The 27,927-nt window shown below is 36.8% G+C and overlaps 1 protein-coding gene across 2 annotated transcripts; it reads right to left on the reverse strand.

The window, feature by feature from the left end:
• Positions 1-1,448: 1,448 nt before the first annotated feature.
• Positions 1,449-27,927, reverse strand: LOC131943650 (uncharacterized). 2 transcript variants are annotated; one of them, XM_059303854.1, is made up of 5 exons: positions 27,789-27,927; positions 24,478-24,662; positions 4,542-4,692; positions 3,688-4,017; positions 1,449-2,588 (listed from the first exon to the last, which is right to left on the reverse strand). In XM_059303854.1, exons 2-5 carry the CDS (start codon positions 24,642-24,644, stop codon positions 1,524-1,526), a joined length of 1,713 nt encoding a protein of 570 aa, XP_059159837.1. In that variant the 5' UTR covers positions 24,645-24,662; positions 27,789-27,927; the 3' UTR covers positions 1,449-1,523. The 2 variants fall into 2 exon arrangements, with proteins under 2 accessions (XP_059159837.1, XP_059159838.1); XM_059303855.1 differs by lacking the exons at positions 24,478-24,662; positions 27,789-27,927 and adding an exon at positions 16,301-16,569 and having other exon boundaries at positions 1,451-2,588.

Genomic DNA, 27,927 nt, shown 5'->3' on the forward strand with positions numbered 1-27,927 from the left:
CTCTTTATCTATTATTTAGTATTTAATTTTTTTTACATTGAGTTTTATTTTTTATGCATTTATATCATTACATTTGTATTTTACTCTTTAAATACAAAATGCTTTTCCTTTAAAATGTGGCTCTGTATTATGCTCAATTATAACACACACTAAAATGATATAGTTAGAATACAACATATCGTTATAGTTACAATTGATGTATTGTGTGGTGATCGTGCGTACGTTTTTTCAGTGACAATTCAAATGTATTAAAATATTGTTGTTTATAATAGAGTATCTAGCCAGACTCTTTATCTGCAGTGCTTTGAAAAAGATTGTCTGAGGAAAAATGTTAATAATCGAAAAAAAAAAGAGCAACAATCATTGACATTTGGATGGGAAGTTAAAAACAATTCCTAGGCCTAAAAACTGTTTATGTTTGGTTTTATATCTATTGTAACCATGGTTTCCATACTGGTTGAGCCTTATTTATCTCCCTTCTTGACTATGTGTCAAAATCCAGATAGAGGCTTGCAGTTGACACAACTTGCTGAAAGGTCGAGATTTTTTTTGGCAGTGGAGTGTCTTATAGGGGTTCAGTTACTACACGCTAACTACTTTAGGGTCATGAGACGTTTAAATAACAATTTATGTTGCTCTTGTTAATTTAAAAAAATGCAATTTCAAATAAAAAGTAGACATTTAAAAGCAAAGTTGAAACAAATATGTCATTCTATTTATTACGGAATTACAGCAACACATAATATTATTTAGTTGAATAGTTGCTCAAAATGTTCTGTGTGTCGAAATACGATTGAGCCAACATTGTCAAGTCACAATAACAAAACATCAAACATATTTCATCAATGTTCGGTCTTTCTAAAGTTAGCTCTATTGTTGGTTTATTTTATTTTGAATGTTTCAGCATCTATCAGCTTGACCCATTAAAACTGAATTGAACGTAGCGTTTTGTAGCGCTAGTTATTAACCGAAATATCTCAAATTAATCTTCAAATATGATTCATTATATAATTAACGAAACAAAATAAATTTTAACATTACATATTTCATTTTAATTCATATTTTGATTGATTGTAGAGGAATAAATTCCAAAGACATGCAACCACACATAGTTATGTGCTTACGTTTAATAACAAACGTTTAATTTATGGCAAAAATATATGAAATCACTCACGTTATTTCTTTAGGCAAATAGTGGGGGCAGAAAAATCAGAAAATGCCATTATGATCTGGCAAATATATAAACGTAAATGTAGCAAATTAAAAATGAAAGTTTTCATCCTATAACTGTACACAGCAGAGGCGGAGCGAACCCTCCCGGCGCCCGGAGACAAACTTTCAATTTGGCTCCCTCCCAATAAATTTTTTATATTTATAATTCAAAATAGCAGCTAAAATGATTTTAACTTGGCGCCCCCAGGGCCAGCACCCGGGGGGGGGGGGGGGGAGGACATATATACCCCCCCCCCACCCCCGCAGCTACGCCTCTGGTATACAGGTTTATATATGTGATGTTTTTAAAATCATTCTTTGTTTTGAATGTGTTCAACTCTTTGTGTCAATTCTTTGACATCCTCGAACAAATTTTGCAGTTCTTTTTTTCTAAGTTCTTTTTGCTTCATTGTTTTTGTCAAGTTTGGAACAGATTGAACGAAAGCGTTATCTGCCCTTTCCTCATGAGTTAAGTGGTTGAACCCAGGTAGAGGGGTGGCAGGTTTAAGTACAATATCAGGAGCGTCCATGTTCGATTTCGATACATTGGAAAACAAATAGTTCTCTAAATGTGTGGGTGATTGTTTGTTTAACTCATCATGCAATGTTGAATCATTGTGTTTAAAACTATCAGTGTCATCTTGTGTCAGAGTTTTTGTTCGTGATTGTACAGGGTCGTCGTCGTGAGTTATCTTATCACCATGGTTGGGAGTTAACTCCCTTTCGTCGTCTGAATCCTGGTCAGAGTTGTAGAACGTGAAGCCGCTGATCTCCTGACTCGACTGGTCGGGTAGAAACACGCTGATGGTGTTTCTAGCCTCGGGTTCCAGTACCCTAGGGGTGGGAAGGGTGTCGATCAGGGGTTTGACAGTCTGTGAGGTGTGGGGGATGGAATGGAGGGACTGGCGGAATGACGTATTTGGTGTGTTGTAACGCCTGCTCAGTTTACGCTCGCTGTGTGTGTCGTGTCTTGATTTGTCCGTGTCGATGACGTCATCATCGTCGTCACTCTCCTGACGTCTCAAGCTCCCACGGCTGACGTAATAATCGTAAGAAAAGTTTTGAGACAACTCCAAGTCAGTGTTTTCTTGGTTATTCCCCTTTTTAACGTGTAGAGCGTGGTTTGAACTTGTATAAACGCTGTATGGCGATAAGGATAAGGGACTTAACCCTTGGGTGGTCAGACTTTGGGCTGGCAGATATGGACTGACCATCTGCCGTCCTGCCGGTCTAGGGGCACGTGACCTCAGCTGGGGCAGCTGTCTGGGCCTGACCTCCAGCTGTTCCTGGACCTTGACCGACTTCCTGCCGACGTTTGGAATGCTGCTAGTCGGTTGGATCAGCCTCTGGAGATTTGCCTGGACAGTCTCATCCAGCTGTAACACAACGGGGTACGATTTAAAACTGTGAACGTAATCTAAGGATCAGTACCTACATGTATCGTTAACCAGGTGTTGTGCTTATAACTGTTTATAACAGTTTACGTCAGTATTAAAATGCTTACACTATGAATCCATTATAAATATTAAAAAAATGAATAATTCAGTAACACTTATTTAGGTCGTAGGGGTAGATTTATGTGGTGTGTCTAGGGCAGCGGCGTAGCGAGGTCGGGTGTCACCCGGTGCGGCACTCCCCCCACTCAAACTTTCGATTTGCACCCCCCCCTTCAAACTTTCGATTTGCACCCCCCGCCCCCCTCAAATTTTTATCTATTTATTTTAATTTGTTTGGCCTTGGTGTCACCCCTCTTAATGGTGTCACCCGGAGCGGTCCGCCCCCGCCCCCTCGCTACGCCTCTGGTCTAGGGCTAAGTGTCGCAAGGCGGCGCCCTCTCCTTCCACTTTGAACAACCACTGCCGGATGCCTCCATCTAGGTGGCTCGTCTTGGTCACGAACACCTCCCCTTTGAAGTTTATCTAGGAACTCTAGCGCCCTAGCCTGGTGACCTTTACTGGAAGGCCATACGTCACACTGTTGCCGTGCTAGCATCAGTTGATTGATTTTAGAGTTGTCTCTCCTAGATGGGTTGCTGTCCCTAACTATCAAGCCGGATCTTCCCGTGAGTTTGAGCTCAGGACATTGCGTTGAACAACAATAAGCTTTACCAACCCAACCACGCCGACCCACAAGAATCCATTACATCTATTTAAGTAGTTTGCAATAATATTTATAGCAAAGTATTATAATTAAAAAAAAACGGATGCTACCGAAAAGACGACTGCACTAAGTTGGTAGAAATTAACCGTTAAATAATACATCTTGTGAATGTCAGCTCTAACCAAATCCCTAACCCGAAACCTAACAAGTCCTACAATCAATTCCTTTGACTCATTTCTTAAATTACTACAATACAAAGTAACCAGTCTGATTTCTTGGAAGAATCGTAGTGGGGAATGTTAAAAAGGAAGACTATATTTTGAATTATAATATAGTGTAAAAACTAAATGTATTATATTCGATGGAGATCATTACCTTAGAGTTAGCTGACCTTGGTGTATGTTGAATTATCTCCCTGCTCTGCCTAGGGTCAGCACCAAAGTGAGAACTTGTATCCGGGATTTGTTTCGTCCTGACTGGGATTTGTTCCAGCAGGGGCGTGCCCTGTAGGGGGGCGATGGTGGGGTAGTGGGGCCTGGGGCGCATCTGTCGGAACTTCTCCACTGTGGTCAGCAGGTTACGCCCCTGGGCTACAGGGCCTGACCGCTTGACAGTGTCGTCGCCAGTAAACTTGAGACGGTAGGAGCTGGACTTGCTGGTCAGTGAGTGGAGTCGTAAGCGGTCAAGGGCTTGGGCCAAGTACACCTGGGGGGGGGGAGTGGGGGGGGGGGTGGACATGATCATAATCAGTCTGATCTCATAGTTAAACTTTGTATTACAATATACATTTTTTTTTACTTTTATTATTATTGTTTTTGTAGTTGTTACAATTAATGGGACGGTATGGTCGTAAGGTTAGAGCGTAATATTACTAACTTGGAAATCTTGAGTTCGTATCCAGGGATAAACATCCCTGAGTCCACCCAGCTTTGATGGGTACCTGACTCTCGTTAGGGAATGTTAAACCGGCTGGACATAGTGCTGACCACACTATTCCTTCATATGATGTGGTCACAGAAACAGGCAAACTCTACTTCGTCTGCCCCATGGACCTCCAGGTTCGTAAGGGTAACTTAAAATATTTTAAATTTCTTTTATATAATAAATTATTTTAAACAACATCAGCAAACATAAGTTAAATGCTAAGATTACAAAAGGTGAACAGCGATACATAATTAGCTGTCCTGCATCACGTGACTTTTAATGACGTCAGAAAATAAAATGCTTGCCTGCTCCTGGTCCAGCAACGAGTCCCTCAGTGACGTCAGACGGGCGATGTACTCGGCGTGACCCAGTTCCACCCCGCCCGTGTCACGTGACTTGAGCCAGAACGAGGCGACCTTGGGTCGTTTTGACTCGACGCTGGACCGCTCCATCAATCTAACAATACAAAGATAAACATTGTGATACAATCTGGCAACACAAAGATAAACATTGTGATACAACAAAATCTGGCAACACAAAGATAAACATTGTGATACACCAAAATCTGGCAACACAAAGATAAACATTGTGATACAATCTGGCAACACAAAGATAAACATTGTGATACAATCTGGCAACACAAAGATAAACATTGTGATACACCAAAATCTGGCAACACAAAGATAAACATTGTGATACAATCTGGCAACACAAAGATAAACATTGTGATACAATCTGGGATTGAGGGTAAATATAGAAGTGTATTACCATGCATTTTTTTAGTAAATGTCCCTTATAAAAGGGAATGTGAAATACATAGTGGGAGTTGGATGTTTGTATAGGTGAAGTGTTTACTAATGAGACAAGGAACTGAACATGTCTCAATTCGTCCTACCTTTATCTCTATAGAATCTAGTATACTGGGTTTTTTTTTCCTTTTTTTTTTGCCTCAGACATGTAATATATAGCGTCAGTTTGCCTTAAATGTTCGCTTTAGTATAACAGTTTTTATCATCTGCTTGTGAGGACTGATACAGATTTACAGTAGAAAATAAAATTAATACAATTACACATTAGATCGTTTCAATAACGATGAAAGCTAATTTCCGTGTTTAAAATATTACATTGTTTATTATGTAGCTTGTTTCATTAATAACACTTAAACCTATAAACCTATTAATAATTTTACTCTTTATAATTAATAATATTTGAACATATATATTCATGTTTTTATATTTATTATAATAAAAAAATTATCTTATAAAAATGTTGATACAATAAAACATATAAGTATTTTATACATCATTTTGAAACATAAAGGTAAGGTTTTTTCCCCTTAGTTTTTTTAAAAATAGAATTTTTATGCACGATTAAATATTCAATGTAAACGCATTCCATTTTTTTATCACTGCAAGCAATGTGTCTAAACTTCTGAAAAATACTGACTTACTGTATTGTAATATTAAGTCTATTTGCATGTTAACGAAGTAACAAAAAATAAATGCATAAAATGTATTGGCCTAATAATTATCTAGGCCTAAATATTATTATATTAAAAACAAGCAAATACTTAAAATAATTAAATAGATGAATAAATAAACTAATCAATGAATCAACGAAAAAACGAAAAAACGAATAAACGAATTAACGAATCAACGAATCAAAGAATCAACGAATCAACGAATCAACGAATTAACGAATCAACGAATCAACGAATCAATCAATCAATCAATCAATCAATCAATCAATCAATCAATCAATCAATCAATCAATCAATCAATCAATCAATCAATCAATCAATCAATCAATCAATCAATCAATCAATCAATCAATCAATCAATCAATCAATCAATCAATCAATCAATCAATCAATCAATCAATCAATCAATCAATCAATCAATCAATCAATCAATCAATCAATCAATCAATCAATCAATGTGATACAACAAAATCTGGTAACACAAAGATAAACATTGTGATACAACAACATTGTTATCCAACCAGAAGCAAAGTTTCCACCTGAGGACATGTCGCCTCAAGGTAAAATAAAAACATGGTTTTTAACTAAACTGGAGAATTCCATTTTGTTTTTCACTCCTACAAATGTCTTAAAAAATTAGATTAAAGTTTCCTTTACCTCCTAAATCACATAAGTCTTAGAATAATTCTCCACTTTATCGTTCAGGGGATACTTAAACATTCTGAGAAATTTGACACTCGGCTAAAAATAGAATTCTTCCACGAAGAGTGAAGATAACAACCCCTCAACAACTGGGATAAAGTTTGTTATTGTGTAGCAGCCTTGAATTTATAGTTTCCATGTATTGAACAATAGCCCTAACCTTAACCTTAATCCCTACCCAAACTCACCCCCATCCCAACCTTAACAGTATTAAGTTTAGGAGCGATTAGTAATCGTTGTAATGTACAAAGACAGTTTTTTTTGGCCGAGGGTAATATAGAAGGGGAAGGTGATAATTCATCTGTTGGGCTAAATACTGGGATGGAGGGTAAATATAGAAATGTATTCCCATACATTTTTAGCGCAATTTCCATACTGACAATTGCGATTATTAATTCGTTATTTCTGGATGGGTGGATGTGTGTCCGCAGCTTTAAGTCGTATCTCCTCCTCAACGAAGCAATATCGAGGACTAGTTCCAAAAGCAAATATGTTAAGCAATTTCCGAGGATGGTTGTGGGCCCAAAAAATTCCCGGAATTCCTTCCTGGATTTCCCGGAAAAGATAAAAAAACCTCGAACAAATGCAGTTTTTGGCCCATATCTAGGCTACCAGACCACTTAGCGACTTGAAACATTTACCAATCGATTTCTGCCATAATTTAGAATAATATTGCCGAAGAAAGTTTTCAAAAATATCCTTTCGTTCGGTCACAATTTTTTTTTAAATTACATTATACATAATACACTACAGTACTATATTATTGTGTTGCATTATTTATTTGCTGAATATATGATTTATCTCGATTTAAAATTGTTATGGATAACATAAGGAAATTGCGCTTAAATTGTCACTAGACTTTTTATTAACTTGTTTTAGTAAATGTCCCTTATAAACGGGAATGTGAAATACATAGTGGGAGTTGGATGTTTGTATAGGTGGAGTGTTTACTAATGAGACAAGGAACTGAACATGTCTCAATTCGTCCTACCTTTATCTTTATATAATGTTTTTTTTCTTCTTTTTTTTTTGCCCCAGACATGTAATTTACAGCGTCAGATGCCTTAAATGTTCGCTTTAGTATTACAGTTTTCATCATCGGCTTGTGAGGACTGATACAGATTTACAATAGTAATATTTCTTTCTTACTTATAGCCTGTTTTTATTCATTTAAGTGGGTTTACTTATACATAGATCTAATACAATACGTCTAATTTTACAATTTTATTTTTTTAAAAACCCTGAAAATGCAAATGTGTAATGAAATGGTGATTCAAGGGATTTTTTTTTTTCCTCGGCGTGGTGGAAAGAGGGGGCTTGGGCTTTTAAAGAGAGCTGAAATGAATTTGGGATTAAAGAAAAATAGTATTATAGCCTACTTATTATAAGCATCTGGAATGTTATGTTGAGTATAAACCAAGTATTTTTTTTTTAAATTCTTAGCTTTTATTTTAAATTAAAACATGTTACAACTCATTATTTAGTGAGTGCCATTAGTCTGCTTTCACCCCCCCCCCCCCCGCCGCCTCAGACATGTAATTTACATCGTCAGTTGTGTGTTCGTTTTAGTATTACAGTTTTCATCATCGGCTTGTGAGGACTGATACAGATTTACAATAGTAATATTTCTTTCTTACTTGTAGCCTACTTTCATTCATTTAAGATGGTTTACTTAAACATAGAGCAGGGGTCGGCAACCTTTTGAGACGGAAGAGCCAAAAGTTACAATTTTCAAAATTTCCCAGTTTTTTAAAAGCCACTAACATTTTTATTTTAATATTTTATTATTTGATTAGGACTAAGTAAATAAATGTGATTTGTTATTTAAAATAGTTTTAAAAATGAAATAATATTTATTCATATAAAAACATACACATGTTTTGCTAGAATAATACATTTAGTAATCTAATAGTATAACTATAGGACTATCCCAATCCACTTTAGAAGCTGTTAACGTTTTTTTTCTTTCTTTACGGATATCACCGGCTCAGGAGGTGTCTGCCATTAGCATAGCAGGCCTCACACGGCCAACTCCGACTACCGGGTTTGAATATCGGTTCGATTACCTTGTATCGGTCGCTTCTGTCCTTCGGCTATCACCAGGCTTATTTTCCACCCCACTGAACGCAGGGTAAACTGGTACCACATAGTCTAGTACCCGGCTCAACAGTAGTAGGCTAATAACTAAAAAAAAAACTACGTCACTCACGTCAAATTTATGATTACTGACACACATGGAAATGCATTCTGAATAAAATAACATTCCCATTTAAAAACATTCGAAAAAGTCGGCACTTGGGCAGTGGCAAGCATGGGATTGTTGCCATGGGGCTGTGGGGCTGGGCCTGGTGCCCAAGCTGCTGTCAGCTGTCCGTATACTTTCTACTGCACATATCCTCAATGTTCTCTGATAAGTGTTTTAATTTTGTTTAAAGTTGATTTTGTTTACATTATGATATTTGATGAGTTTTGAAAATGAAATAATACACGCAACTTCATGTCAATTACAATATAGTTATTATACATAATGGTGAGCCGCATCTTGACCGCAAAAGAGCCGCATGCGGCTCGCGAGCCGCAGGTTGCCGACCCCTGACATAGAGTATAAAAACCTAGTAGAAGATAGAATTGATCCAGAAGAGCAAAGGAAATCGCACAGCGCAGTTAAATGCTCATTTACATATTTTAAAAATTACATTGTTTATAATGTAGCTTGTTTCTTTATTAACTCTCAAACCTATTAATAATTGTACTCTTTATAAATAATAATATTTAAACATATATATTCATGTAACGTAAATCATTTTCATATTTATTATAATAAAAAATAATTATTTTATAAAAATGTTGGTACAATAAAACCTTTAAGTATTTTATACATCATTTTGAAACATAAAGGTAAGGTCTTTTCCCCTTATTTTTTTAAAAATAGAATTTTTATGCACGAATTAATATTCAATGTAAAAGCATTCAATTTTTTTAATCACTGCAAGCAATGTGTCTAAACTTTTGCAAAATACTGACTTACGGCATTGTAACATTAAGTTTGCATGTTAACGAAGTAACAAAAAATTAATGCATAAAATGTATTGGCCTATTAATTATCTACTTATTATTATATTAAATACAAGCAAATACTTAAAATAATTAAATAGATGAATAAATAAACTAATCAATGAAACAACGAATCAACGAATTAACGAATCAACGAATCAACGAATCAACGAATCAACGAATCAACGAATCAACGAATCAACGAATCAACGAATCAATCAATCAATCAATCAATCAATCAATCAATCAATCAATCAATCAATCAATCAATCAATCAATCAATCAATCAATCAATCAATCAATCAATCAATCAATCAATCAATCAATCAATCAATCAATCAATCAATCAATCAATCAATCAATCAATCAATCAATCAATCAATCAATCAATCAATCAATCAATCAATGAAAAAGATTTGTATGTAAGTTACCTTTGAAATACAAAGTTCATTCATTCATACTTTGGTGACGCACGATTGAAATATAGGTGAAGGACAAGCGAGAGGTAAATTAGCATAGGTCAGCTAGAAAATTGGTCAAGCGGAACCAATAGATGCAGTGGCACCAACGGACCGGTCACGTGAGACGGTCAGCTGACTACTGAAGCGTCACTTGGGAGTTGGGAGATAGCATTAGGTCATTGAAGTGTGTAGGGGAAGGTTGAGGATTAGTTAGCAGGTGCAGAATGAGAAAGTTTTGTGTAAATAGCAGTTGTAGTGAGAATAGAGATAGAGTATTGTTAGGAAATAGTGGAAGCAGTCGAAGTAGTGTATAGTAGGGTAGTGTTGAGTAAGAGACGGATTATGTGCAAAAAAAAAAAAGAAACATAAATTGGCCTTGTGTTTGATCTCACACACTGTTCTAGGCTACAGAAGATTAAGAAGAGACGATCCCCGGAACTAGAATATATTATAGTATACATTACAGTGTTCGAAAAATATAAATCAAACCACAGCTAAAGACTTTTTTGTACAGTAAATATTTATACAATTATATTTGTTTTGTTTAATTGCAGATGTGGTCTGGATCGCCAGTGGAGGTTAAAACAAACCCGGCGGGCTACCAGGAACGTGAAGTGAAGTAGAGTTCACTTGTTTCTGTGATCTCGGCATATGAAGAGATAGTGTGGTCAGCACTATGCCCAGCCGCCTTTACTTTCCCTGACGTGAGTTAGGTACCCATCAGAGTTGGGTGGACTCAGGGACGGTCTACTGACTTGAACCCGGATTCGAACTCGTGACTTACGGGTGAGCAGTCCAGCTCTCTACCGCTAGACCACACCGTCCCACTCAGGTCTATGTCTATTGGATTTAAAAAAAAAATGATTTATCGCATGAGTTTACATCAAGCTGGGGTTAGGGGGGGGAGGATTAAAGTTTCCCGGGCCTCTTGGACACATCTGGTCCATCCATGTTCAATTGTATTACTTAATGTTGTTATTTACAACCTAGAGGAAACTTAGACACGGGCTTAAAGCTTATATCAGTAACCAATACTGAAATTTAATCCTAACAGTAACCCAAGAACAATATAAACCTAACAGTAACCCTAACTCAAGTTTCTCTTAACAGTAGCCCTAACTCAAGTTTATCCTAACAGTAACCCTAACTCAAGTTTATCCTAACAGTAGCCCTAACTCAAGTTTATCCTAACAGTAACCCTAACTCAAGTTTATCCTAACAGTAGCCCTAACTCAAGTTTATCCTAACAGTAGCCCTAACTCAAGTTTATCCTAACAGTAGCCCTAACTCAAGTTTATCCTAACAGTAGCCCTAACTTAAGTTTATCCTAACAGTAGCCCTAACTCAAGTTTATCCTAACAGTAGCCCTAACTCAAGTTTATCCTAACAGTAGCCCTAACTCAAGTTTATCCTAAAAGTAACCCTAACTCAAGTTTATCCTAACAGTAACCCTAACTCAAGTTTATCCTAACAGTAACCCTAACTCAAGTTTATCCTAACAGTAACCCTAACTCAAGTTTATCCTAACAGTAACCCTAACTCAAGTTTATCCTAACAGTAGCCCTAACTCAAGTTTATCCTAACAGTAGCCCTAACTCAAGTTTATCCTAACAGTAGCCCTAACTCAAGTTTATCCTAACAGTAGCCCTAACTCAAGTTTATCCTAACAGTAGCCCTAACTCAAGTTTATCCTAAAAGTAACCCTAACTCAAGTTTATCCTAACAGTAACCCTAACTCAAGTTTATCCTAACAGTAACCCTAACTCAAGTTTATCCTAACAGTAGCCCTAACTCAAGTTTATCCTAACAGTAACCCTAACTCAAGTTTATCCTAACAGTAACCCTAACTCAAGTTTATCCTAACAGTAGCCCTAACTCAAGTTTATCCTAACAGTAACCCTAACTCAAGTTTATCCTAACAGTAGCCCTAACTCAAGTTTATCCTAACAGTAATCCTAACTCAAGTTTATCCCAACAGTAACCTTAACTCAAGTTTATCCTAACAGTAGCCCTAACTCAAGTTTATCCTAACAGTAACCCTAACTCAAGTTTATCCTAACAGTAACCCTAACAAGTTTATCCTAAAAGTAACCCTAACTCAAGTTTATCCTAACAGTAACCCTAACTCAAGTTTATCCTAACAGTAACCCTAACTCAAGTTTATCCTAACAGTAACCCTAACTCAAGTTTATCCTAACAGTAACCCTAACTCAAGTTTATCCTAACAGTAGCCCTAACTCAAGTTTATCCTAACAGTAATCCTAACTCAAGTTTATCCCAACAGTAACCTTAACTCAAGTTTATCCTAACAGTAGCCCTAACTCAAGTTTATCCTAACAGTAACCCTAACTCAAGTTTATCCTAACAGTAACCCTAACAAGTTTATCCTAACAGTAACCCTAACACAACTTTATCCTAACAGTAACCCTAACTCAAGTTAATCCAAACAGTAACCCTAACTCAAGTTAATCCAAACAGTAACCCTAACTCAAGTTAATCCAAACAGTAACCAAAACAAGATATTTAAAATGACATTCGTTAGATCTCTGCTACCACACCTTAAAATTAATATTTTAAAAAATCCAAACAATCATTTTTGTTCTCAGTCAAAGGACGTTCGGGAGTTAGACCAGTTGACTTTAGACACGTTAGTCGAGGATGACTCCAGTCATAAGTTGGGCATAGGCTGACTTAAGTCGGGCATATACGGATTTAAATCGGGCATTAGCTGACTTAGTCGGGCATTAGTTGACTTAAGTCGGTCATTAGTTGACTTAAGTCGGGCATTAGTTGACTTAAGTCGGGCATTAGTTGACTTATGTCGGGCATTAGTTGACTTAAGTCAGGCATAGGCTGACTTCACCTGTTGTTTGCATACCCCAGCCAGGTGCAAACACAGACGATCCCCAATAGGGAAACGTTTCCCCAATCAATCGCTGTCACACATCGATACAATCTCGCTTCGATTTTTGACGTTTGCTCTTTGATAACTCGTTTAATTATTGGTTGATCTGACGCAGTGCCACTAATTTGAATTTCAAATCTTGGTTGATAAGCCTTCGGTTATCAGGATTAGACTTATTGTTGAATGTAAGAAATGGTTCTCAATGTTTATATACAAGAACAAATATTTGAATGTGGTAGCATATGGGGTGACATTTAGTCATTTATATTTCCTTCCTTGTATGTTACTGCGCTTGAAAAGTAAAACCTATAATACAGATTTGAATTAAGGTTTTAATTAACTGTACCCAAAAACTTCAATTTGAAGTAATAAGTTACTCTAATTATGATAAATGAATCATGAAATAAATCATGGGATATATTTATGTATATTATAATATGTACTATTGTTGAAGAAATTTATTTGGTTGAAATAAAGAAAATATAAACTGTTTTATATGGGGATCTACCATTGTGGTCGGGTCGGTAAAGCTCCTGGTTGCTGAACCGAAATGTCCCGAGTTCAAACCCACGGGCAGATGAGGCTAAATAGCTTTGGTTGGACAAAGGCTACAGACTTAAATCGGAATCAACGGCCGATATAGCGCACACAATCTGCCTCAAGTAGTCAGACATCAGACAGTCAGTTATGGTTATTCTCTCATGTTTATTGTTTGATAAATTCAAACTGATTTCGTTTTGAGCGGCTGGGTAAAGTACTGACCATACTATCCCTTCATAAGGTCTCTGTGTCTTGTGCACGAAAGGTAAAATGTGGGTGATGAGGTGGTTTTATTTTGAAGTGTGGTGATGGTGTAGAAGTGCATGTGTAAGTAATACAGATGCAACACGCGATATGGCAGGAGTATAAAATACAATGTGGGCCGGTGTGGTCAGCGTGCTAACCTGAAAGCCTCGGGTTCGAATCCCGGGCTTGATCCAGTGAGACTTCCTTCAGTTAAACTCGCTTTTGTCGAGTACCTGACTCACTATAGAAAAACTAGGGCAGCTAGGTATAGTGCTGGTCACGCTATTATTCTGTATAGTGCTATTATTCTATAGTCACACTATTATTCTGTAAGTCGATGTCAATAAAACAGAAGAATCATTCTCCGTGTGTTTTGGGTAAGAAAAAACAGGTTGTTGATTAAGATAACCAATATATTTTTACAACATGCGATAGTGTATGATTTAAATCTAAACATCGATGTACGTTAACTAAACACCACTTTTACTGAAGTTAACTCCGATCTTCTGATATAATTCACTACACCTGCCGACAATACACAACAACACTTTTACTAAAGTTAACTCCGCTCTTCTGATATAATTCACTACACCTGCCGACAATACACAACACCACTTTTACTATTAGATCTATACACACGTAGTTCCCCCAATCGTTAATCACCGATACAGGTAAACGCCAAGTGTAGTGAAATCTCAGTCATATCAATAACGTGATCGAACAGTGTTTCTTCCAGACTTTTTTCTCCGGGGGGGCACTTGAAACCTTCGGGGGGGCGGTAAACTTTCTTCGGGGGGGCGGACACTGTTAAAAGTATATATTTTCTATGTAAATTATATAAATTTGATTTCGTTCGGGGGGGCGGTAAAAATTTTTCGGGGGGGCTTCGCCCCCCCGAAGAGATGCCTGGAAGAAACTCTGTGATCGAATCCTCGGTCGTGTTGTTATTTTAGACCTACCTAGCACAGTTCACTTTAGCTGGTACCTTTCGACCTAACCACGCTCGCTATACAATAAACACAATGTTTAGATTGGTAAACAGGTTAGTTTGTAAACAGTTGAGTTACCCATCGGTGGTTATCAAGAGCATTTTTTTTTACTATGGTTTAAAGGTTTGTTAGAACTAGAAGCGTGACACTATTTAGTTTTTCTCAAATGTATTGTCTACATTGTTTACATCGGGTAAATAATGAACAGCAAGGTCCAACCTTGAAGATCACACTTCATACGTTTTGTTACATTATGTTACTGTACTAGTGTTACTTGATATTAACAGTTGACGAGAACGGCACCAAATCTCAAGATATTACCCAAAACTGTAGGTGTGGACATAGTACGGTTATGAAATCAGATTAAACTACGGTTACTTTAAAATGAATGCAGCTGGCTACTCTAAGATCTGCTATGTAAACAGCAACCTTCGTTAATTAAAAATGCATGTATTTTCCAAACTTATAATTATGATGATAAAAAAATTATACTAACAGTTTGGCACGAATTTTTTTTTAAAGTTTGGCGTATGAGACCATAATTTGACTATCAATAAGCAGCTGCGGATCAAATTATTAGGCCTGAAAATAAACTTTAATACAGGTTTTGATTTTCAATTACATATAATTATTAAAAAAAAGCAATAACTAAAATATGATTATGGAAGTTTTCAGTTTCTTCCAGGTAGTTGTCGGCACAATTTAATTAAAATAACGGACATAAATAGTATTTATTGCTCGGAATTGTGCTAGTTGTTATCATTATTGATATTGCTGGTAGTTACCGTTCCTGATATTGCTAGTAGTTACCTTCCCTGATATTACCGTTCCTGATATAAAGAAACGCGAAATACCAACAAGACATTGTCCCCTGAAAGTGTAACCAACAGTCAACCATAGTTTTCTAATATTTTTTTTCTTGAACTCTTCTAGTCCACAATATCCTTCTTGTTTAGCGTTGCGCTATCTGTGTTTGCTGTAGCAAGAACGAATCTTAAGCCGAGTTTTAACCGTTCATTAATGGATTATCCTAACGTTCAGCTACAGATTAAACTCCTAACCGTGGGTCTCCAGCAGAGTTAAGCTTTTGATGACCATAAACATTCATAAGCTTGAAAACAATAATACGTCTTTATTTACTTATAATCCCTGTTATTTCTCGTTTAAGCACGTACACATTATCGCTTTGTGATCAGTAGATTAGGATCTTAAGCTTACTTGTAAGTGTATTGAAATATTAAAGATTATACGGCTTAGTAGCATGGTAAAGCGAATTTTACAATCTAGCAGGTCTCGAGTTCTATTTGGGCTAGAGTTTGTAGGAGGTACTGACATTATTATTAGGCGAACTCATTCTTTTGCACTATCCCGATAGCACATCTTCGCTTTACGTTTCCAAGTAAATTATTTTTTTTCTGTGGGTTTTCTTTATGTTAGAAGATTTGGGCAAGGTTTATATACGTTATCTCATTATTGTTTTTTAATCATTTGGTATCGTATCACATCGCTTCAGTCGTGAAGGACGCTAACCCTAAGCTAACACTGACTAAAAACTTTGAATAAATATTTCAATTTAGTTTATATCAACTATCCATATTGTTTTGACTATTTCCTTAAGATACCAAAACAAGATAGATCCAGCGGATTCAGATAACATAGGATTATATATAAATACAAAACTACTTACATTTCTGTTTTAAACTTGTAGCGTGAAATAATCCATTGTGCACAGACTAGATGTACCTATAATTTATAAACTATATATAGCCCATCACTGAATAACAAAGAAAAGTGAGTTTTCTCCCCTAACTGGCACGGTATCCAACGAAATAACGTTGCTGTGGTTTGAAAAGAAAGGTTTGAGTATCCTCCCCTGACAACTCAGTGTTGTGAACTAACCCTGCACCAGTGGATCGAATGTCTCTGGGTTCTGTCCCCTGTCTACTCAGTGCAATGTCCGACCCTTGTATCACTCTTTAAAATGGCTGTTGGTTTCCTCCCCTGTCTGGTGGAGTGATCGAACCCTCGTATATCCCGCAGGGAAAAGGGAGAGAAGCGTCCCCCACATGGTCCAGTAAATCAGCGATCATTGCTGACGCGGAGAGAATTAATTGGATCCCAGTGGAAACTTGTTGAGTGCTGTCTCACGGCGCCGCTTTGATGTATTGTAATCAAATACGGGGGGGGGGGGGGGGGAGATCGAATGGTCGTGCATATCGATTGACAGGGCATATTGACTGGCTGGTGCTATCGATTGGTGCATGTATACTGACAAGGCATATTACATTTTAGGGCATATTGACTGTTGCTATAGATTAGCTACCATATGTCTACTGGCAGGGCATATAAAATGATAGGGTATATTGACTTATGTTATTGATTAGCTGGCATGTCGACTGACAGGGCATATCGGATGTGTATGGTGCTATCGACTAGCGGGCATATTGTCTATAGCAGTAAGCAAATCGTCGGGGCATATAAACAGACAAGGTGTACAGATTGTAGGGGCATTTCAAATGCCGTGGCATTTAGACAGTATAAACAACAGTAGGGACAATGGTAACACCAATTTGAACAAATGAACTTGCATGCGATGGAGTATAATTAGATCTATCGCAAAATAAATGTTCATGATTGCACCCTTACCAAGCAGTAGACACAACAATTTTATGCATGAAGATTGTAATAAATACACAACTATACATTTTTAAAAAGAAATTTCGAATGTATTTACTGAGCTTTGACTAACAATAAAATGTCAAATAAACACCCCTTATTAATTCAGACAAAATGATATTTTACAAAATTTATTTGTCCAAATTGCCCCTTAAATCACCAATAACACAACATTTAGCCAGAGCTAAGCATGAGTTTTTTTTTAATAAAGTTGTTCTATAGTCCATTCAGGATAAGAAGCTGACGAGCTATTAAAGCTTTAATTTAAAGCTACTTCCGGATTTTCATGTTTTGAAAAATTTCCGTTCATTATCTATTTCCGGCGGGTTCTGAGATCAAATCGGCTATCTTTACTACTCATCCCCATCCTGACATCCACGATAGAAGCATTTTTTTTATTCAGACTCACCCAGAACTTGGAATAAAAGCACAATATATTGTGACATTTCTGAGTGGGTTAGAATCTCATTGTTACTAGTGGAGTTTGGACTGAAGTAGAAATTCAAAAAATTTTTTACTCAGTAGCTTGTATTGGTCTGCCTATCAAGATTATTTTAAAGTATACACGTTCTAGAGATTTAAACATAGATAATTGTAATTAATGTTTTATCTGTCTATCTGTAATGCTTATTTGAAAAGAAGATAATACATTTAAAAAAATAAAACCAACATTAAAATTACATACTTAGACTGAAAGCGTTCAACTGTATAAATGCCGACATTAAAGAAAAAGTTAAAATTGAATTAGATTTTCTACAGATCAACTTCAGACATACCAGTGCATTAAAATCTGGCCAATTAGATCACCTTACATAACATTACCAGCCACCTTTATAAATGCCACAGCATTAAAATCTGGTTAATTAGATCACCTGGACAGAACGTGACGACCCACCTGTATAAATGCCAGTACATTAAAATCTGTCCAATTAGATCACCTGGACAGAACGTGACGACCCACCTGTATAAATGCCAGTGTGAACACAGCCCCCATCACGTGATGTCTATAGAAACATGATGTACAGACCGTGACATAGATCGATACCCAATCAATTGACATTAGCCACTGCATCAGGGGAGATTAGCCTTAAATTTTCAACATGAACAAACAAGTTCTTTTTTTCTTGGAATAACAATCATCTAACATCGCCATCCAATAAAACATCACACAACATCACCACGTGTCACACATCAGTGCACTTCCGCCACGGAAATACCCCAGTCAATAGCAGCAGACATAAAACTTCGATCGTCTGCAAATAGCACGTGCTGCGTATGACAGTGTTCGCGCCCATTGACCTGGGCCTAACAGCTCGTTTGAAATGAAACACGGAAGTAGTTTCTTTCGGGAGTCTGGACATTAAACAACTGAGGCGATTCTCTCCCCTGGCCAGATCGAGATGAGGGCAGTAAATATGTGGGGGTTAAAAGGGATATTGATTTTAGAATTGATTTTTTATTATTTAATTAAAGCTTTATATACGCACGTTGCAGTAGTTAAAACCATTGTTAGAGAATTGATTTAAAAAAACATTCTTTTTATTTTATTCGGAGACGAATTTCAGTGTATATACAATCGTAGTTATTTGTATAAAGTATGAATAAATATGTTTAAGCGGGTTTTTGTTAGGCCTATATATCTAATATACTTTAATTAAACTGATATTTGTAGTATATCTGATAGTCGTTTTAGCTGACGTTTATAGTGTGTGTTTGACAATCTAGAAGAGCTAGAGCTAATCAGCTTATATGACCAATAATTAATCTAGCTAGATGATAAAACAATCATTTTTTTTCCGTTCATCTGAAAAGAGAGTCGGCGTGTGTGTATGTAACCCATTAGAGCTTTAGAACGTGACTGGTCGTCTATTCAAGAGCTAGGCAACAAATTTGGCCATCTAGTCTAGAAAAGCAAGGCAACAAGTTTGGCCGTCTAGTCTAGAAAAGCAAGGCAACAAGTTTGGCCGTCTAGTCTAGAAAAGCAAGGCAACAAGTTTGGCCGTCTAGTCTAGAAAAGCAAGGCAACTTATTTGGCCGTCTAGTCTAGACAAGCAAGGCAACTTATTTGGCCGTCTAGTCTAGAAAATCGTACAACATTATCCGGCCGTCTAGTCTAGAAGTCGCACCACACCGTCTATAAGCTTACAGTTAGAATGTTTTAAAAACCTCCCCCGCCCCTTCATTTATACACCTGTGTTTTGTCAATATGAAATGAAGCGTTATAAACACACAAAAACGCACATAAAATCAAGCAATACACACAAAAAAAAAAACAATCCATTCAATGATTTAAAAGGCTTTCACCGCCGCGCGGTTTACCAGAGAAATAGCTCGCCTGTAAAAATGTTGACAATATTGTATGTTTTACGAATGTTTTTTTTGCTGGGTTTTATCAGGTGTACATGTCTTATCCCGGGTACACCAAAGCTTTAATATAGTGTTGATATCCCGCTGTTTACACTGCTGGGGGGGGGGGGGGGTAGGTGAAATATGTGGGGTCGCTGATCAGTGTATTGATACAAGCACCTGTTTATCGATGCATGATCAATGATTTGATTTATTTGGAATCAATCATGGTGATATATGGCATGTAGATTGGTTTAAATGAAAGGTATACGGATGAAGGGTGTAGGTAGATCTGTTTCAATAGACGAACGCCATTTTTAAATACTTGAATGTGAGCTTGTTGAACCAAACTTTAAGTAATGTAAAATTATTGGGCGCCCTACACTTTATTTACTGTAAAAGTATTGGGCGCCCTACACTTTATTTACTGTAAAATTATTGGGCACCCTACACTTTATTTACTGTAAAATTAATGTGCACTCTACACTTTATTTATTTACTGTAAAATTATTGGGCACCCTACACTTAAATTATGTCAAATGTATGCCATCCGCACTTAGATTATTATAAAAATGATTGTTTTTAACTTAAATTACCGTTATACTGATTTTTTCTCACATTTTAATTACTGTAAAACTCTTGTTAATCATACTAAAATAAAATCACAAATGTAATATTGTCCTAACAAGTTATAAAAATAATTTGTAAAAGAATTAGGGACGAATTTCTTTAAAATGTTGTGGAAAGACATTTCCTTACCTTGATCCGCAAAGGATAAAAGAGTTTGGAAAACTGGCTATATCTGGGTGGTGATATTTCATTTTTTTTTCTTGGTTGATTTTTAAATTTACATTTTACATTTACATTTTATTTAGTGTGATGTTTACATAGATTTCCACACAAAAGAAACAATTATTTTGATGCAATTGACGACAAATGCAGTTAGTAAAGAAATAATGAAATCTTATTGATCGAAATAAATCTTTGTGATTTTCATGTATTGAAAGATTATGAAGTACGATCAATATAATTCAAGTTTCATTTATAACATGTTTTTAATCATTTATAAATTAATTAAAATCGAAAATTCCCTTTGATCTACTCAATATTTATCGCCTGAACAAAATGTTCTTAGAATTAACATACAATATGTGATTCATTTAATTAAAAAACAGCCGTGTGATTTAATCCCACTCTTCATTAAAGAAACACACAACTTTTAGAATTTCCACATTGAAAAAGTTGTACTGTTTTGTTGCAAATAAGCCACGGTCGACAACTCAAGCAGTAATAAACCTGCACTGAAGAGGTGCGTTCCTCACACGGACCAAATCTATAGTATCAATCACCGTTAAACGTTATCGATACCGGCCGATCGGTATCAATGAGACGCCAGCACGGATTATCAATGGGACCGGGTCGGGTGTAATCCTTAAGCTAACATTTGCGACCCATTCGGATCATTGACAGGAGCTCAATTGGTAGTTGACTTTCTTGCCAATCTGTTCTATTTATAGACGGCTCTCCAACAAGCATTTTAAACTTTTAGACACTGTATGTGACACCTTTTTTTTTAAGTTACAAAGAAAAAAGATGCCATGCAAATAAATACATTTTAACGATAAAAAAGTAAAGTAAAGTTCCCTTTTCAAACCTGTCGGTCTATAGGGCAAGTGAAGTAGAGTTTACTTGTTTCTGTGACCCCGGCATATGAGGAGTGGTCAGCACTACGCCCAGCCGCCTTCATTTTTCCCTAACGTGAGTTAGGTCCTCATCAGAGTTGGGTGGAATCATGGACTGTCTACTGACTTGAACCCGGATTCGAACTCGAGACTTACGGGTTAGCTGTAAGTTTTGATATATTGGGCTCGTGTCGGTAGGATGTCCATGAGTCCACCCAGCTCTGGTGGGTACCTGAATCACGTTAGGGAAAGGCGGCTGGACACTATACTTTCGTCTACCAAGTACGGCAATAGGTTACCCCATATCACCTACCTTATTGTATTAAATCTTATTTACTTAAAATAATTAAATGCTACTGTTTTCACCCAATTAAGAAGTCTAACTATCTTGTTCTATTCTAGCGGAAAAGCTCTCATAATTATACGTCTTTACAAGATGTAAGGTCTACTTACATACGGCTCAGGAATTAGTAAACATTCTAGATGTTTGCTAAACAATCAGACAGTAAAGAATAGGTTTGTGTTTGTTATCTTAGTCACCACACCAATCATTCGTAATGTTGCGATCAACCCAGTAACTCATATAAACACACACAATCTGACACCAAGCGACATTCAACGATTTCCTACCATGTAGTTACATTCTATATCGACAAAATTAATAGTGTGAAGGTTAGATAAATGTTCATGTTTAATATATTAGACCGTAGCTGATACATATAATTCCTACGGTCTTAACGCTATTAGACCGTATCTGATACATATCATGCCTACGGTCTTAACACAAACAAAAGCAATGTTTAAAAAAAATTAAACTCTAATATGTCTTCTAGCTAAAAACGAGGAGTTATGTAGCTCCTAGATGTGTTATCATATTTTCTAATCTCCACCCGAGCGCCCCTCCCCCTATAGTATATTCTTCATAGCCTCAAATTATCAGATACCTCAGGTTGTTCTATTATTAGTCTGCTGTCAGGGGAGACAAACATGAAAACGTTGTAGAAGACTTCAAAATGAGTTATGTACCCAATTATTTCACAGTTAAAATAAGCTAGCTGTTATATTTTATGACAAAAAATTATCGATTTAAAATCAGTGCACATTAATATCATATCGATCTTTAACAAAGCTAGAGAAGACTTTCTTGTTTCATAGATATGTATGTGTACATTACTAGTCTTATCTAAAATACACTTTCTCTCGTGGCAATAATCTACTCGTTAAAAAATTTGACATGCATAAATTCCAGGTGTACGCTGTAGTATCTAGTACATAGAACGTTTAGGGACGTTAGCACTTACACAATACGAATGCGATTTGGGGAAACTGCTTTTTGATAGACGTATAAAAAAAAGTTTGTGTTGCTTGGATTATGAAGCGGTTTGTATGGATTTTATAATCAAAGAAAAAAAAGTAAAATATAACGTCGCATTTTAACAATTACGATTTCTTCTGGGATCAAATAATGGTCGTATTACTCTTTTGTGTTAGACGTTTCGCTTTCAGAACAATTAAGAGTAAACTGGTCTAAGACAAATATCTCAATGATAAACTCTACTGCTACTGCTCTCGGACGTTTTATTTTCTTGTTCTTGTGTGACACCACAACAAGAGTTTGTCGCTGCGAGATTTATACTTCATATGGTGTACTGTTTTAAACTATAAAAATAGAGGTACAAAACACCACTAACTAGAAAAATACAGGTACAATAAGCCGCTATTTACAAAAACTACAGGTAAGTTAGCCGTTAATTACAAAAATACAGGTAAGTTAGCCGAAAATTCCAAAAATACCAGTACAATTAGCCGCTAATCACAAAAATAACGAATTTAGCCGCTAATCACAAAAATATAGATACAATTAGCCGCTAATGACTAAAATACAGGTGCGATTAGGTGTTAAGTGTTACGTTGCGTGAGGTGTCTGTTTTACCTGCCGTAGGTGATGGATTGCTGCATGTCGCCTAGACTGGCAGTGTGTTGACGTTACCTTTAATTACATTTGCATACCTGGTGCGTTGTTTGAGTGGTACCAACGGTATTGCTATAGACTACAAGACTTCAGTGGCGCAACACACAGTTAAACGACGCAACCCTTACATGCAAAGTATGTATAGCTGTGATTGCGTGTTTCTGTGTGGGTTGGTGTTTCTGAGTGACTTGGTGTTTTTGTGTGGGTTGATGTTTTAATGTGGATTTTGTGAGGGTTGGTGTTTCTGTGAGGGTCGGTGTTTGTGTTGGTTAATGTTTTAATGTGGATTGGTATTTTGTGAGGGTTGGTGTTTTTGAGAGGGTTTGTGTTTCTGTAAAGGTTGGTGTTTCTGTGAGGGTTAGTGTTTCTGTGAAGGTTGGTATTTCTGTGAGGGTTTGTGTTTCTGTTAGGGTTGGTGTTTCTGTGAGGGTTGGTGTTTCTGTGTGGGTTGGTATTTCTGTGAGGGTTGGTGTTTTTGTGAGGGTTGGTATTTCTGTGAGGGTTGGTATTTCTGTGAGGGTTGGTGTTTTTGTGAGGGTTGGTGTTTCTGTGAGGGTTGGTGTTTCTGTAAGGGTTGGTGTTTCTGTGAGGGTTGGTGTTTCTGTAAGGGTTGGTGTTTCTGTGAGGGTTGGTGTTTCTGTAAGGGTTGGTGTTTCTGTGTGTGTTGGTGATTTTTGAGTTATTGGTCTCTCATATTGGACGTTCTTTTAAAAATTTAATTATATTGTTTTTGACCAAGTAACACCTAAAATTCATTCATAGATCTCTAATATTAATTATTAATGCCACCGCCCAATGGATTTCACAATTGTTTTATATCGTAGTTTCCTCTCCTGAGGTTGCTGTCCCCAGTTAATGAGCCTTATCCGCCTGGGGTTTCGAACTCGGGAATTTCTTCTAACCAACCATTTGGCGTCCTACCCAACCACGACTTTACCCCCAACATCTTTAAATTTGGGAAGCTACACCCACCATTCTAAAATTAGCATTTTAAGCCCCACCCACCATATTAAATTAGAGAAGTTCCACCAAACAACCTTAAATTAGCGCTAAGCTCAACATACTATTCTTAAATTAGCGTTAAGTTCCACTCACCATTCTAAAATTAGAATTAAACTCCACCCACCATTCTAAAATTAACATTAAGCTCCACCCACCATTCTAAAATTAACATTAAGCTCCACCTACCTTCTCGACGCCGTCCTCATAAAGCGGGAAGACGGGAACGCCCTGTGTGACGTCCACGGTCTTTGATTGACAGCTCGTTGATCAGGGAGGGGCCCAGGTAGCGTAATGTGGGTGACGCCCCTGGACAGGCATCGTACAGGTTCAGGTGTGTTTGCCACGTTGGCCATCTGCCTCCAGCCTGCGACCTGAGGAGAACATGACGGAAGTGGTCAGAGTGTGAGACAGACACCAGAACACACCGACAGTCGCACAGCTACGCTCTAGTGGTTTGTGTACAGATGTGTTTAAATAATTGTCATCTTCATTTTTCAACCCGTTCATGTCCAAAAGATGAACAAGAATTCAATGACCTTGACATTTAATGGACACTATAGATATAATATTTGGGTGGATTCGGAGATACCCTACAGACTAGAGCATGGAATCCGAACTCGAGGCGTTCAGTCCACAAGTTTTGAGCTCTACCATTTGACCACGCCGCTTCCATGAACTAACAATGATGCCGCCCATGTTGTCTCACGGTCACGTGTCAATGGTGTGGTAATGGAGTGTGTCACACCACTCCTTCCAACAGTTTTGTATTTTGGTTTCATGTCTCAACTATCTCATTATTTTAACTTGATAAAAAATAGCTTTGATAGTACATTTTATAACTTTGTGTCGCCCTCCCCCCCCCCCCCAATAATTAAGTAATGGTGTTATCTGGTGTGGACCGCAGACTCCCCCCCCTCCCCCATTTATCAATCATTAATTTATTTATTAGACGTAGATTTAAATGTAGCCTCAAACCAAGAGAAGAACTGTTTGCAGGAATAGTCCTATTCCTACACGTTATTTATTGCCTCTGCTGTGTTGTGTAGAATAGTTTAACACCAAGCCAGTATACCTCGTTAAGTTTTAGAGCAATCAGGTTGGCGCTATAGTATTGGAATAAAAGGGACAGGTCATTTCAAGTAAGTAATGATGTAGTTAGGTAAACAGATTGGTGCGAAGGAGAGGTGTTTCAACAATATGTTGTGTTATAAGTACGTGTGTAAAGGACAGGTGCTTTACCAAATAATAGTTACAGGTGTAAAGGACAGGTTTTTCACCAAGAAATAGTTAGGTCTACCAGTGTAAAGGACAGGTTTTTCAGAAAGAAATAGTTACAGGTGTAAAGGACAGGTTTTCACAAAAAAAGCTACAGGTGTAAAAGAAAGGTTTTACAGAAAGAAATAGTTACAGGTGTAAAAGAAAGGTTTTACAGAAAGAAATATTTACAGGTGTAAAGGACAGGTTTACAGAAAGAAATAGTTACAGATGTAAAGGACAGGTTTACAGAAAGAAATAGTTACAGATGTAAAGGACAGGTTTTTCAGAAAGAAATAGTTACAGGTGTAAAAGAAAGGTTTTACAGAAAGAAATAGTTACAGGTGTAAAGGACAGGTTTTCACCAAGAAATAGTTACAGGTGTAAAAGAAAGGTATTTCAGAAAGAAATAGTTACAGGTGTAAAGGACAGGTTTTTCAGAAAGAAATAGTTACAGACGCAATAGGCAGGTATTCACCAATACAGTCGCAAAAACTGGTTGTTGTAGAAAAACATCAACACAGGTCGCTTACACCAAACCACGTGATCGTGACCAGTAATCACCTACCATAAACACCAGCTGCGCCTTGTTCGACTTTTAAAATTTTTATTTTATTTAATTGCTTTGTGTACGCTGACTATGCTGTGTTTAAGTATTCTAGGTCAGTCACTGAAAAAGGACTTTACAAATGAACTTAGCAACAGATGCTGGTAGTTGTACACATATTTACTTTCTCCAAAATCACATACGTTACCTAAACTGGTAAATGTATGCTGCAAGGTAGTTGATTCAGCTGAGGTGTTTGATACATACGTATGTGATCCCATAGAGATTATTTTAAAAAGTTCTCTTGGTTGGGGAGTTAAAAAAAACACGCTAGGTCAGCAGAGAATAACATTAGAGTTGATATGACGAAACAAGAAAGTGAAAGTAGACAAAATTCTAACTTTAGTTCCTCCAGAGCTCCGTCACGTGACTGACAGAACCCTACCACGTGACTGACAGACCCCCACCACGTGACTGACAGACCCCCACCACGTGACTGACAGACCCCCACCACGTGACTGACAGACCCCCACCACGTGACTGACAGACCCCCACCACGTGACTGACAGACCCCATCACGTGACTAACGTCACGTCCAGGTGAAAACGAACACGCGACATACACGTTAGAGAAACAAGGTTTTTTTTTACCTATACACAATACTTCATACACAACAAGAAATCACACACATATTATACTAATAAAAAAATGAATTTGCTTTACACACCTAGACTATAAAACATTTATAACGATTTTATAGAAAATAATAATTGTATAATATATACCAGTATTAGCTCCCCCCTCCCCCATACAAACTAGTACACACGTTGGTTATAGGAATATCAAACTAGAATGCTGCTCGGTTTTGATAGTATCAACAATATATTCAACTTCAAATACAAGGTTTCCCCAATCTGATTGATTTAGAGATTGATTGCCCAGACAAAATATTCATTTGATCTTTGGTTATTCAAGATTTCTCCCGGCCATAGGTATGAAGTTTGGTTGTGCTAACTAAATACAAATAGAAATGTTTCGATAAAATCTGTTTATCGATTAATCTCTATTTATGCTTAGCGTCCTATATAAAATCACTTAGCATTTTAATAGCATAGAAATAGATTATGCTAATACACGTGAATTTAGCAATATGCTTGCTCGGGTCAAAATATAGTAGTCACATTCTTGTTTAAGCAAAAAGTTAAAAACTTTTTTTCAGAATTTCCAAAATTATTAAGAGAAACAAAAAACACAATATTATTAAATCCACACTATATTTAGCAACAAAAAAAAAACGATACTTTAATTACACAAAAGATTAATCAAACAAAAAAAAACATACTTTTAAACCAACACGCGATAATCAAACTAAAATAAGATACTTCTAAATCTACGTAATAAGATAATCAAACAAAAACACGATAATTTAAAGTACACATAAGATAAACGCACAAATAAGATACTTCTAAATTTACATAAAAAAATCAATACAAAAACCCCACATTTTTAAATGAACCCCAGTATTGTCAGATGATCTTACCTGTGCAGTTAAAACAATGGGCCTACTTCTTATTCATAAGCTGTTTAGACAAACAAAATATACTTACAGTACGTCTAAATCCACTCTAGATTAGGTAAACAAAAGACTAAGTACTCCGATTTCCACCCAGACTAGACCAGACAAATAATGTCTTACCTGCGCAAAAAGTTAAAACAATACCACTTTATTAAAAGAAGTGTAGGTAAACATAAGGCGATGTACTTGTAATTTGACACCAGATTAAGCCGCTAGACCACCGACACTACCACCACCAACAGCGGCGATACCACCACCA

The sequence above is a fragment of the Physella acuta genome, unplaced genomic scaffold, assembly GCF_028476545.2.
Source record: "Physella acuta isolate Inbredline_101_S28 unplaced genomic scaffold, ASM2847654v3 ptg000464l, whole genome shotgun sequence".
Lineage (NCBI taxonomy): Eukaryota > Metazoa > Mollusca > Gastropoda > Physidae > Physella > Physella acuta.

What these genes read in the sequence shown, in the direction of transcription:
- LOC131943650 (XM_059303854.1), bottom strand. Translation starts at nt 24,644, where the DNA reads ATGGCCAACGTGGCAAACACACCTGAACCTGTACGATGCCTGTCCAGG. An exon ending in ATGAGGACGGCGTCGAGAAG is followed by an intron (nt 4,693 to 24,477) that starts GTAGGTGGAGCT and finishes TTGTATTGTTAG; the next exon opens with ATTGATGGAGCGGTCCAGCG. An exon ending in CAAGGTCAGCTAACTCTAAG is followed by an intron (nt 2,589 to 3,687) that starts GTAATGATCTCC and finishes GTTGTGTTACAG; the next exon opens with CTGGATGAGACTGTCCAGGC.